The 14401-nt window shown below is 42.5% G+C and overlaps 1 protein-coding gene across 1 annotated transcript in view; it reads left to right on the top strand.

Annotated features, from left to right (window-relative positions):
• The window catches only part of RIMS2 (regulating synaptic membrane exocytosis 2), a 1857427-nt gene that overhangs the window by 1619239 nt on the left and 223787 nt on the right, over window positions 1–14401 (top strand). Inside the window, exon 30 of the mRNA XM_078686898.1 lies at window positions 11477–11643. Within this exon, the coding sequence (XP_078543024.1) occupies window positions 11477–11643 (167 nt within the window). The remainder of the gene's footprint in view (window positions 1–11476; window positions 11644–14401) is intronic.

Genomic DNA, 14401 nt, shown 5'->3' with positions numbered 1-14401 from the left:
CCCGAACTGCACTGCAAAGTTGCACGGGTTCATGCTGATGCCTTCTCCAGTCCATGTTTTTTCTGTGAATTTGTCAATTTTTAATTTAAACCCCAGCTCTTTGCTTGTGGTATTCAGAGAATGGGAACGGCACTTGATGGGGAAAGTATATCAGCCACCAACTTTGCACCAGTTTGGGAAAGAGTTGAAAATGCATCTCTTTAAAAACACTGCATTACCGATCACAAGGCATAACCCATATGGATGTGGAATGTTACGTCCTTTTATTCTGATTACCCATATACATGCATGCTTTAAAGTCTATTATTAGCACTGGGGATCCATGGCCACTTTGCCTCCCACAGGTACTGCAGTGTATCCCATTTCTACAGTAGGTATTTGCTACAAGATATGCTCTGCTGGTTGATTAAATACTTGATGTCTCCCACAACACAATGCTTTCCTAGCTCCCCACCTGTGTCACTGATGAAATGTGAGCGCGCGGTGGACTGCTGACTTCTTTGCGCGTCTTATACATTATCCTGCCGGTGCAAGAAGCAAGCTATGCGTAAAAGTACCTAATTAATTTAATTAAGCTTGTTGCAAGAGTAATTATCTTTGCCGTCAGTATTAATCATTGGCAATTTTTCGCAGTGATGGCTGTAAGTGATGATGATTCCAGCCAGCGATAAGTGATGATGCGCACCGCCGGGGCTGACACTCCATTGGACTTTGCCGGGACGTTCTAAATACTCTTGGCCCTGCTCAACCCCTTGGTAGCTTGGCACGAGCAGACAGGCTTGTCTCAGAGGCAGTGTGTAAAGCATTTGTGAACACATACAGATACCCATTGACACCACACAAGGTTTATATAAAAAATAAGTATACTTTATATATATTTACCACAAGACCATAAACGACAAAAATACTTACTTTAAGATGGTAGTTTTAGCTTAGTTCAGTTCAGTTTTTTAGATGCAACACTTTGCGTCAATGTACCTTACGATGCGTTACGCTTCCACGACAATCAATGTCGCAGCGAGGGAAATGCGGCAAAGTTCCGATGCAAAGAAATAAAGACGTGAAGATGTTCCATATGCGCACGCTTCTCCGTGGATGCGAGAAGTTCTCGGTTCGATGCGTGGACTGCAGCGGCGACACCCTTGTTCAGAAGTGCGACGGCAACAGCTTCAGCTGCGACACTCTTCTCCCATGTTTGCGTGAAGGTTCTGCACAATGCAACAACTACAGCTGCGACATCCTTGTTCAGAAATGCGACGGCAACAGCTCCGACGGCGGTGCGCTTCTTCCTCGTTGAGTCGCGCTTCCAGCTCCTTGCGACATGCAGTCCTTCAGAAGGCACAAAAAAGCAGCAGGCACTTCCAAAAGAACTCTGGGGAGCTGGGGGTTGAAGTCTATTGTCCCTGAGACTGCAGCAGGAGGCACGCTCTTTTCCAAGCCATTGGAGATCCTTCACAAGTTGAAAGCAAAGTACACAAAGTTCCTTTCTCCTCTCTTTGGCAGTAAGGCAACCACTGCAGGCCAGCCCCCTAAGCAGCACTTCAGCTTAGGAATAGTCTCTCCTCAGTTTCTTAAGGTTCCTCTCCTTAGCAGAGGTTTCTCCTTGTTTGTCCAAAAGTGATCTAATTTCATGGGATCAGGGTCCCAATATTTATACCCCAAAATGATTTGTACTCTGAGGGGAGAGGGCCCTTTGCCCAGTCCAAACAAGTTCTGAAGCACTCTGTTTATCAGACTTCTCCTTTCCTTTCACAGTGCAGGGCAGAAACATCAGATGCCCCACAGAAGGAGGAGCCAGCATTGTGGAAGGCAAGTACAGCCCTGGAGCACTTTATTGACAGGATTCCTTCTCTTCTTTCAGTGTGCAGGGCAGAGACATCAGCCGCACCCCAGGAGGTGGAGCCAGCATTGTGGAAAGCAGGCACAGCCCTATTCAAGGTTCAGGTGCAACTCCTCCCTCCCATCTAGATGCAGATCTCTCTAATCACCACTGGGCTGACTCATCCTGTCTCTTGGAATCCCCCCGCCCTGTCACTCGCAAACTCCAGACAAGGAATACACAACCTAGCAGAAGCAGGCTTGAAAGGTTAGGCAAGAAAATACCTACTTTCTAAAAGTGGTATTTTCAAACACAGAATGTTAAAACCAACTTCACTAAAATATGTATTTTATCATTCAGGCATGCTAAACTCGAATTTCTGCCATATTCTCTGAAACAGTTAGGATTATCAGAATGTAATAATCTAACTGTCCATTCTGGCCTATGGAGAACAGGTAGCCTTGCAATAGTGAAAAACAAAAATGGCTGTAATTCACTATTAGGACATGCCACACACACCAGGGCATGTCCTACCTTATACTTACAATGCACCCTGCCCTTGGGCCTACTATAGGGGTGACTGATATGAAGAAAAGGGAATGTTTAGGGGCTGGCAAGTGGGTGCACTTGCCCAGTCAGCATGACAGTACCAGACTGCACACAGGCTCTGCAATGCCAGACCTTAGACACATTTTACAAGGCTGCTTCTGTGGTTGCCACAACCAGTGCTGCAAGTCCACCAGCAGCATTTGGATTTACAAGCCCTGGGCACACTCAGTGCACTGTACTAGGGTCTGACAAGTAAACCAAATAGCCAAACATGGACCTACTGATTAATACATCAATTTACAACAGGGAGCACTTGCACTGTGGCACTAGACAGCAGTGGCACAGTGCTCAAAGCATCTTACACCAGCAACAATACATGAGGCAACAGAAAAAAATGGAAGGGAGACCCACGCCAATGGTGCCAGGTCTAACAGAAACCGTGAAGACACTGCTTCATTGTCTGCAAGCTTTTCATAAAGCCTTTGAAATAACAAGCATTGGCATAACCAATAGGTCTCGCCTTTTAGACCTTATAAGTGTTTAGTTATCCAGCACAATATCCTTGGTGCAGCAACATCAACCGTTGCATGGCTAAACACTTATAAGGTCTCAAAGGTGAGACCTATTGGCTATGCCAATGCTTGTTTGAAATTTAAAAACTTTAGTGCCGTTTGACGAATCTTCACCAAACTTTCAAGAAAAAATTCACTTCCGTCTTGGAAAGTCTTGGGGTGAGCTGTTAAGTGGGGGCCGATAAAAAAGTTGGCACACAAAAGCAATTCTTTTCTTCTTAGGACAGTGTTACCGCAAAAACTGCTGAACAGAATTACACCATATTTGGTCCGCAGATTGTGAGTTTTGTGATTTGATGTAAATCTGCTAAGTATTTTTTGAGATATTAGGATGTAAAACTATTTGTATATATGGATAGCTGAGTTCGAGGGACACTCGCGAGAGTCAGTCAAACCCAATTTAAAAAAATGGAGCATTCTGATTGGCCCAGGGAGCTTTTTTTTCTCTTCGATCCCACAGAAATCAGACACCCGCAGGGGCGAGCTCTCTGATTGCCTGCTAGCGACATTAGAAAACTGTTGCTGGCAGCCATTACAGGACTCAGGGACTTTTTCCTATGCCTGAAGTATTAAAAAGACAAATATAAGGGTACAGGCTAGGGATACCTTGCTCTACTATGGCTTTGGATGGGTGGGCCCAGAGGAACGTGCTGTGTGCCCCCACTAAGCCTTTAAAGGCCCCGGGGACCCCTCCCCTACGTCTGGCTCACTTACTTCATCTTGGGGAGCCAACCCCGGGACACAGTAGTTTCCCTATACTCACGGGCAAAGGCAGAGAAGCTTGTGTTTCCTTCCGTCTGACAGGAGCATTTTTAAATCTTCCACTGGGTGAGAGCAAACAAGGAAGTTTGCTCCCAGCAAGTGGGAGCTTTAAACATGCTCCTGCCAGCTGGGAGCAGACTTGTTTTAGGATTTCCTGCCCACACTCCTGCAGGCAAGGAAACAGAACACATATTGGTCCCACCCCAAGTGAGCAAGTAAAAAGAAGCCCCTCCCTCTGGGGTGGGGGGAACTATGCTGGGGGTCAACTGGGGCCGCAGGGGCCCTAAAGTTCCCCCTCGTCTCCCAGTTTTTTGCTCGGTGGGTGCCCCAGGTTGGCATTGGGGCCCCCACCTATAATTGAAGCAGACACTGGGGGTTGGGGTCCCCGGGGATGGGGGTTGTGTGGCCTACTCCCCCTTTTATTATGTTTAGCCCTTAACCTGTGGCACCCTCCTATAATTGATGCAGGTACTGGGGGATGGGATCCCCAGGGCCAGAATGCGCTCAGGGACGGGGGTCGCGCGGCCTACTCCCCCTTTTTAATTATGTTTACGCCTCAAGGATGGGCTCCATTGGGGCCTATTAAGGCTGGGGGAAGGGAAGCCGTGCATCTCCTTTTATTATATGTGGCCCCGCGTGATGGGGTTTCCAGGGCCGAGAAGGCTCAGGTAGAGGGGCTGCACAGCCCCCTCCCCTTTATAGTAACATGCAGCCCCGGAGGATGGGGACCCTGGGGTCTGATAAGGCTCAGGGCTGGGGCGTGTGTTGCCCTCCACCCCTTTTTTATTATATTTGGCCCCAGGGATGGGGTTGTGGGGCCTATTAAAGCTCATGGAGAAACAACTACATGCCCTCTACCCAGAAGGCTTGCGAGTCCCCATGACCCCTTTCCCTGCTTAATTGTATTTGCCCTCAGGATGGGGTCCCTGGGCTTTTTAAGGCTTGGGAGTGGGGGCCACTTGGCCCCCTTTCCTTTTTATTCAAATTTGGCTCCAGGAGATAGGGTCCCCGGGACCACTTAAGGCTTTGGGAGGGGAGCTGCCTGCCTGCTTCCCATTATATATGTTTTGGCCCTGGGGGATGAGGTCCCTGGGCCCAAAGGACAACACTATTTCACATGCTGAAGGCTCTGCACGGCATGGGGTTGGTAGCCTGCTGGGGGTTTTAGCGCAAGCCTGGTGGTAGGCCAAGTCCTATGGCCGCCCCACCTCTGCACACAGCCAAATGCCTTGCACAGTGAGAGGTTGACTGCCTGTGGAGAGTTGGACGCAGGTCCTGGCTATGAGCCAGACACTGTGACCAACCCCACGCACAACCAAAGGCCATGGGCGGCATGGGGTTGGCTTCCTCCCGGTGGCTGCCTGTGTGGTGTTGGATGCAGAACCTAGCTGCAAGCCACGCCTTTCGGGCAACCTCACTCCGCACATGATGAAAGGTCCTGCAGAGCATGGTATTGGCTGCCTCTGGGGGGTTGGCTGCTTTCGGGTGGTTAGACCACAAGGCCCAGCCCAGGCTCTGTTGCCCACCCCCTACTGTGCATGGCTGAAAGGCGTGCGCAGCATGGGGTTGGCTGCCATCAGAGTGTTGGCTGCAGGAAGTGGCCTGCGGCCAACCCTGGTTAAAGGCCGTGCGTGGCAGAAGGTTGGTTTTACATATGGAAATGAAATATCACTTTATGTTAAAAAATAAAACTAGGAATTTACTGAAAAGTACAAAGGCCAAAATGATGTGATGTGTGATAAAAATATCTTAAACCATTAGAAATTAACTGAAAAAAACAAATGTTAAAGTGATGTTAGGACATTATAGTTAGGTGAATATGTCAGTGACAACATTGATGTTTTGATCTCAAAAAATACACAGACATTCAGCAGCTATTGTTAGCACAGCTAACTATAACGTGCGCCCCTGCCATGCACTGATTATGGCCTGAAAGATTACGTCACTCATGACATGTTCTATGGCATCAGTAATGATTTCACTCATGACATCCCAAAGACATCATTGATGACATCACTGATGGCATCATCCAATGAACGTGTTAGTTTATTTTTATAAGTTTACATAGTGACGGATAACTACTGTATCATTATACTACCTAATTTTGTACAGCCTGTGTCCAGCTAATACGTGTAAGTGTTAACAAAATGCATGTACTTCTAATGCATCATGGGCAGGGCCACTGGAAATATGTGGCAGCGGAGGATCAAATTATGCTGCAGGGTCGAGTAAATTATGCAGTAAAAAAAATCCAAATTACACAGCATAATGCATCACATTTTGTGACAGTAGTACTTCATTGCTGCAAAGGCCGTCCACTGTGCAGCAACACGTCTTGCTGCGTTTTTAGTAACCTTTGCACCGTTTGAGCTAGAAACAAATTTGTTTGTTGAAATTTGAGATTATGCAGCAGATGATGGATTATGTGACAAATGCAGCAAATTTATAATTATGTGAAATGTGCCGTAGCTGCACAATTGCATAATTCCAGTGGCCCTGGTCAGAGGTGTGTAGAGGTATTGAACACATTCTATATCTTTATATTGCAGGATAACTCTGTGTGCAGATGACAGTTGACAACTTTTGTCTAGTATGTGCCACTCTGTAGTTATAGTTAGGGATACCAGAGATAGGAATTCCTCAGATTTTTCTCCATTAATAGCTGTCCACTTGTTTGACGAATTGTCATGAAATTCTACATTGGCGGAGGATAGAATGTTTTGCGGTGATTGATCAAAAAGGTGGTGGGAGTAGCAAAACACGATTGGGCAGCAAAGCATTTTTCCTTAGGCTTTGTACCCATGCATAGTGGTTAAACTCCCAGTCGGATATCCATGAATTTTGGCAGTAATACAAACTATCGTGTGCAGATGATCCTTTTGGCTACTACAAGTAAGTAGGGTAAGCATTTTTTAAGTTAAAAGGCATTTTAATGTAGTGCAATTTGTTGTTGCAGTACTTTTGAGAAATGTTGTGGTATTTTCCTGGATGTGCTGTGGTACATATCGATGATGAGGCCAATGACTGCCTTTACAAAAGTTAAAGGCATCTATGTTGTTTTTAGGGATGCTTTGGATGTGTTCTGCATTTTGCTCTTTGATATAAGTAAGTATTAGGTTTGATATTCCCCCCTACCTTTTGCCACTTTAATAAAGTGATAATAGGCAGGGAATATTTTTTAATAAGTTTCTATATGTTTAAAAAAAAAACATAAGAAATACTGCAGTACTGCCTCAGAAATAAATAAATATGGTTTAAAAAATTCTAAATACACTCTACTACACTATATTTTACATATATAGTGTTCTACGATGTATTTTCAATCTTTGCAACACAAAAAGATGATGACGGAATGCTGAACATTGTAAAACATTCACTCCCTGTCACAGATCTGGGCCTAAATCCATCAATTGTTTGCTCGCCACATCGTTTCTATTTGGACCCAGTCATATGGGAATCAGTCTCGACCCTGCTCCCAATGGGAACAGGCCTGCGCGAACTTCCAGAGCACGTCCTCCTAGGACTGGAAAACAAGCATCCTAGGACCGGTTTCGGGGTATCACCCCACATTAGCCACGCTAGTTTGAATCGGGTAGCGTAGTAAGCACGGAACCAACATCTGGGCATACCCTTCCCACTTAGGGCAACTATGCAACACAAAAAGATGATGGGTGGATATTCATCCCCAGTCACAGATCTGGGCTATTACACTATACATTACATTCTACGCCACTTCATTCTAAGAGTCTGGAGTGTACAACACTACAATGTATGCCCTTCCACTATTCACTACTTCACTCTGACATTACACTGTACGCAATTGCACGCTATGCCACTCCACTCTACGCTGCTCCAATGTACACCAATGCACTGTATGCTATTCCACTGTATGCCACTCCACTGTACACCACTTCGGTATATGCCACTGCACTCTTACACTCAACTGTACACCACTCGACTGTCACTACTACAGGCTACGCTATTCGACTGTATAACACTCCACTCCACGATACTCCACTTTATGCAAATATACTGTATGGCACTAGACTCTGTCACTCCAGTGTGTGCCACCACATTCAACGTTATTCTACTCTATACTATTCCACTGCTCACTGCTCCACTGTATGCTACAACACTCTACAGCACTCCACCTTACACCACTACAGTCAATCCTATTCCTCTCTATGACATTCCACCATACGCCACTCCAGTGTACAACCCTCCACTGTATGCAACTCCATTCTATGCTATTCCACTGGCTTCAACTCCACTCTGACACTACATTCTATGCTACTGCACTCTGACACACTATTCTGCGACACTCCACTCTATACACCACTAAAATGTAAGTCATTCCTCTCTAGACACTCCAATGTGCGCCATTCGATTCTACACAACTCTAGTGTACTCTATTCCACACTACACTACACCACTACACTCTATTCCAACCAATTCTACACTATTCAACTTTACACCACTACACTCTGCCACACTCCTGTGCAGAACTCCACTGTACTGCATTTAATTTCACCCCACTCCAGTCTTCGTCACTCCACCTCTCTGTCCACTATTCCACTGTACAAACTGTACTCTGCGCTAATCCACTATACTCTATTCCACTGTACACAACTACACTCTACGCCTCTACTCTTTATGCTATTCCACTGTCCACCACTCCACTCTACGCCACTTTACAATATTGTATTCCACTGTACGCTACTTCACTGTACACCACTATACTTTACGCTACTCCACTCTACACTATTCCACTCTACACCACTACACTCTATGCCACTCCACAATCTACACCACTCCACTATACACTCCACTACACACTACTCTACTGCACACTACTCCACAATACTGTACCACACACCACTCAGCTGAATTACAATAGACAATATGATTTGAAACACATTTTTATTATAATAAAATCCATTTAAATTTAATGGGAAAAAACAAAGGTTAAAACTAAGTTATAGTTGGGAAAAGGTTATTTATTCTTTCTATACAAAACAAACTTTTCACAGGGAAATTTTTCAAATCTGATGACAAATGGTCCACAAGGTTAAAATATTTGGCTACAGGCGCGTCAAGATTTTAGTAATCATTGCTGATTTGTTATTCCTGAATAGTGCACAGAGGCAATTCACTGTTTGACCTATGTATTTTTTTTTTACAACTTTGGCGTTGGCACTAAATCACATAAATAATGCATGTTGACCGACATGTAAGATGCTGCTTATGCAATAGGTTCTTCTTGTAACAGAACTTGCTACTTCACTGTACACCACTATACTTTACGCTACTCCACTCTACACTATTCCACTCTACACCACTACACTCTATGCCACTCCACAATCTACACCACTCCACTATGCACTACTCTACTGCACACTACTCCACAATACTGTACCACACACCACTTAACAGCACTCAGCTGAATTACAATAGACAATATGATTTGAAACACATTTTTATTATAATAAAATCCATTTAAATTTAATGGGAAAAAACAAAGGTTAAAACTAACTTATAGTTAGGAAAGGGTTATTTATTCTTTCTATACAAACCAAACTTTCCACAGGGAAATTTTTCAAATCTGATGACAAATGGTCCACAAGGTTAAAATGTTTGGCTACAGGCGCGTCAAGATTTTAGTAATCATTGCTGATTTGTTATTCCTGAATAGTGCACAGAGGCGATTCACTGTTTGACCTATGTATTGTTTTTTTACAACTTTGGCGTTGGCACTAAATCACATAAATAATGCATGTTGACCGACATGTAAGATGCTGCTTATGCAATAGGTTCTTCTTGTAACAGAACTTGCTACTGATATTTGTAAAAGGTATTCACATGTGATTCATCTTTTAGAATCACAGCAAGGAACCTGTGCATGTGTTACAGCTTGCATAGCTTCAAATCTCACAATAATAGCTCATAAAGTGGGAGTGCTACGATAAGTGAAGACTGCCACCTCCCAGTACTTATTACATATAGGTTTTCTGCCATGACGACTACTAGTTGGCCTTCCTGGGTTTTCTTTTGAATCTAGCCTAAGGCACTCTCCCAACCCAATAGAACGACACTGAGCATTGATGTATACCCATCTCTGGGACAACTGCACAGTGCATATACTAATAGGTTCTAGGTTTATATTTTTAAAGTAAGGTGGCCCTTTGAAGTGATCCAGGGAGACTACAGGGACTGTCATGAATAATTGTTAACTAATCTACAAAGTGACCCAAGATTGTATTTGCCATTGCAGTGCTTTTGCAGGTTATTAAATGCAGTCATCTTGCATCCATTTCATAATACGCCTGAATCACGCTTCCAAATGTACATAACGAACATTGTCTTTCCTAGTTCGTAATCCTTTTCCTTTATGGTTTCTATCAGTGAAAACCCTTATAAAAGACCATATTTAAAGGTGAAGGTTTAACCTTTTACTGTCCTATTCGATGCTAGGCATGTTGGTCAAACTACTGTAAATAAACGTATAGCTATATCGTCATAGCTACCTTCCTGGATTCATAGACTCAAGCTCTTCTGATGTTAGAACATCTGCTTGGTGGCCACAGCGAATGTGGAACTCAGTTGCCATTTGCCATGAGTGAGTAGAAAAGCCACAAACAGAGTTGCAGAGAGGTAGAAGGAGGTAGGAGCCCAGGAGTTCAAAGGGACATTGGAGGTGGTCTGTGTGTGGAAGTAACTTGCTGGATCTTTTGTAGAAATAGATGGCTATTGTTTTAATAAACAGATAGCTAGGTAGGTTTTTCTGGCAGGGTTAACCCCACAGGTCTGAGGTAAGATGAGGAAATGGAAATGAGTGGATGTGTTAATATGTACATTCCAAGATAATATCAAGGTAAAACTGAGGAGATTGATAGATTGATTCTACTATTACATTAGCTAAGGATGGGGGAGAGTTTACTATGACCCTGGGGTATAGTGGAGATTTGTGAGGATCTAATGTGGGCTAAGTGAAGGTTGTAAACATTTGTTGGGGGTTAATGGCAGGATCTGTGAATTGGCTCTGGCTAATTTTATGAAACACACAAAAGGTGATGGGAGGAATGCTTGCAATTAGTCTATCTGCTGGCAGTCGCCTGGAGTCGCATTTCAACCTATTGTCACTTTGCCAAACATGCCTCCTTAGATTAGACTCAACCATATGCAAATCAGTCTTGATCCTGCTTCAATAGGAACAATCCATCTCAAACTGCCAAGCCAGGTCCTTTCTGAACTGTAACACAAGCATCCAAACAACGGTTTTAGCCTGATTGGGCCTCTTCAGTTGGTGCAGCTTGGTTCCAGTAACACAGTGAGCATGGTGCTCATGTCCAGGCATACCCTTGCCATTTAGGGCATTACATCTACCACACAAAAAGTGATTGGTGGAATGTGTGCATTTAATCTAATCACTGGCACTTGGGTAGTATTCCAATACATCATTCTTTTGCCCACCATGACACTTCTGATTAGGATCAGCTATATGCAAATCATTCTTATGTCCATAAAATAGTAAGAACGTAATAAGCATAGAAAGAAACTATTGTTATTTTCTTATCATTGCCACAAGATTAGAAAATTGAAACAATCGTTGATTTTGTGAAAGGTTGTTAGCTTTGTTTTGGGATTTCACATCATCAATTGTGCCTCTCCTCTGAAAATGCATGCCCCATCTCAATCTTTGTGCAGCCATTGTGCTCGATTGGTGCACATTTGATTATCTCTCTGATAGCTTATTTGTTTGATTGTGCGTTTACAGTATCGCTCTGGAAGGGAACTGCAGCGAGACAATGTTTCGAACAAGTCTTCAGACAGTGATGTGAGTGATGTGTCCGCTGTATCCAGGACGAGCAGTGCTTCGCGTTTTAGCAGTACGAGCTACATGTCCGTGCAGTCGGAGCGGCCGAGAGGGAACCGAAAAATTAGGTAAGTAATAAAGACCTCAGAATTGTCACTATTCCTTTTATTTAGCCTGCAAACAGTCGAATGTATTTTTTAGATGAATTTCGATAAGAAGGATCATTACACTTCTATTGTATTGGACATGTGCATGGACCAGTTTGTTGCGAAAAAAACTGCCAGTTCAGAAGGAAGGGATACATCGAGTATACTCGATGTTGAGAAAGTTTAGGCTTTTGGTAAATAAATAAATATTTTAAGTGATATAGAGCATTGATATGAAATTAAATATTTGTTGCTTTGCAATTCAGGAGGAAGTATGAATAATGTTCCTTCTCACGCTAAAAGGTGAGAGCCTGGTGACTTTCTCAGATGGCTGTAAAAGGCCCCGTTTTCCGTTTAACCGATGATACACATTGTATGATAATTTATATCAAGAATATTAGAAATCATGAAATCCCAAATAAATTCGTCCTTCAAGGGTTATCCCTGGAGGAGTTAAGGAAAGGGTAAAGAAAGATTAGGGAGATTCCTGTGCAAAAGTATTTCCAAATACAGAAGAAAAGAGCACAGGGGCTACGGTATTCCGAAAGCTGGTAGGTATAGGTTAATCTACAGAACGGTGTGGTTGTAGGGTAATTCACCAGTTGAACTAAACCTCATGAAGCCATTTAAAAGACTACGGTAAACATGTGAAAAACACCCTGTTAGCTTCCCATGCAGGAATATACTGTTGAATTTATAAAATGGGTGCACAAGTACATTTTATGAAAAATACTTCGCAAAAAGAACATTTGTTGATTGAAAAAAAATGTAAAGGCACTGAGAAATTGGAAGCAGTATCTAGGGCCAAAATAAGACGGACATATATCTAATGACTCATGGACAAGATATATCGCCATTCTGAAGTATGCAGGTTTTTGTCTTCCAACATTTTTAAAGGATTTTCCCAAATTAAGTTACACGGGCTTTTACTCAAATAATTAGTTTAGCATTCCACTAAAACTGTTTAATTTTCTTGTTTGTGATAGGCACTTAGCTAACATGGGTGCTCAATGAATATGTCATTTTCAAAATAGTAAAGACGTGCCTAGGGACCAAGAACAAGGATTGTAATATAGGATAGATTGTCAATATTCCCCCAAAAACTATGTGTGACTCAGAGACCAGCCATGATAACATCTAGTGAATATTCTAAATGATCGTTATGAACAGAGCCATTTGAATATTTAATATATTTGGGATTCTGTCATTCCTCTGCATTTCATTACCATTTGTTTGTTTTTACTTTGAGTGCTCTTTTTTCGCATATTTCAGTTTTAATTTGAGTGCTGTGAAATGTGTTATGAATCAGTGTAAAAAGTCGATGAGTTTTGTGTCTTTATTCTTTTCTGTATAAATGTTTTTTGTAACATTTTTTAACTTAGGTTTATAATAGTTGTAAAGGGATTAAATGCATGGATTTGGAATGTGATTATGGTTGATATTTCTATACAATTACAAATACTTTTGTCTTAATAATGTGAAAACTCTAGACTGAAATGTGTTTATTAAAAAATTGCATTGCATGTATTGCTATTAATTTAATGCAATTTTTGCTCGGGAAGAACAGAGCACCATATCGTTCAGCTGGGGTATTGTAGATTAGTGTGGGGCGGGTGGGGGATGGGGGGTGATGGGGGATGCAATTCAAGATGGTTTACTTCCAGGAGACATCTTATTATTCACATTCCACTTTTAAAAAAAATATATTTTTTTCATTAACGTTATGAGAAACAGGGAGATTACATGATTTTTTCTCCAGGATCACAGGAATTTTAAGATTAGATTAGAACTATTGTCACCGTGCTCCAAAGGCAGCAACATAACCACCACAATATTTCTCCTCCCTCAGTGTAGACCTACTTTTTTGATGCACAGAGATAAAAAGGTCTTGTATAAATCTTAATGGGGTTTTCTAACCACTTACAGTGAAATCATTTATTCGAAAGTTTTCTAGGGTGAGGAATCAAGATTAGAACTATTGTCACCGTGCTCCAAAGGCAGCAACATAACCACCACAATATTTCTCCACCCTCAGTGTTGGCCTACTTTTTTGATGCACAGAGATAAAAAAAAGGTCTTGTATAAAGCTTAATGGGGCTTTCTAACCACTACCAGTGAAATCATGTATTCGAAAGTTTTCTAGGGTGAAGAATGCTAGCTGGATGATATTTCATTGTCTAAAATTCTATTCCAGGCTGGGTCCATATTGTAGTCAAGATTTGTTTAGAGGCCATGTTTTCAATATTGATCTTGAGCAAAGTCATTCAGAGTTCTCAATTAGTGCCCATGGAAATGAAAATATTGTACTAGCTGGCAATCTAAAGCAGAATTTACCTCGAAAATGGTGCTGTACATATGGCTAAACAGCACTTACTTATTAGTGCTGTCTAACGAGTACTCTGGTGTCACTTCATAACTCTTGCAAAATATATTCATCACTTATCACGAAGGCAGAAGGCAGGAACAGCCTCTAGAAAGGTTACTGAAGAATGATGTAAAGTTGGCAGTCACTTATTTGTTTATATTTGGGTTATGATCCCGCCTTAATGTGCATGTGTATTTTTCATGTCTTTCTTTTAATATTTCCTTTTCTTTCTTTCTGTTTGCATGCCTTCCATCTTTTGTTGTCATCAGAATGTCACGGGAGATAAGTGAAAAAGCAGTGGGAGGGAAGGAAGGGGAAGTTCTACCAGAAGAGGAGGAGGAAGAGGAGGAGGAGGTGGAACAGAAAGGTGTAAAG

This window comes from Lissotriton helveticus, chromosome 4_1 (assembly GCF_964261635.1).
Source record: "Lissotriton helveticus chromosome 4_1, aLisHel1.1, whole genome shotgun sequence".
Taxonomy (NCBI): domain Eukaryota; kingdom Metazoa; phylum Chordata; class Amphibia; order Caudata; family Salamandridae; genus Lissotriton; species Lissotriton helveticus.
Note: the sequence above shows the minus strand (reverse complement) of the source record. Positions and strands in the feature narration are given on the sequence as shown.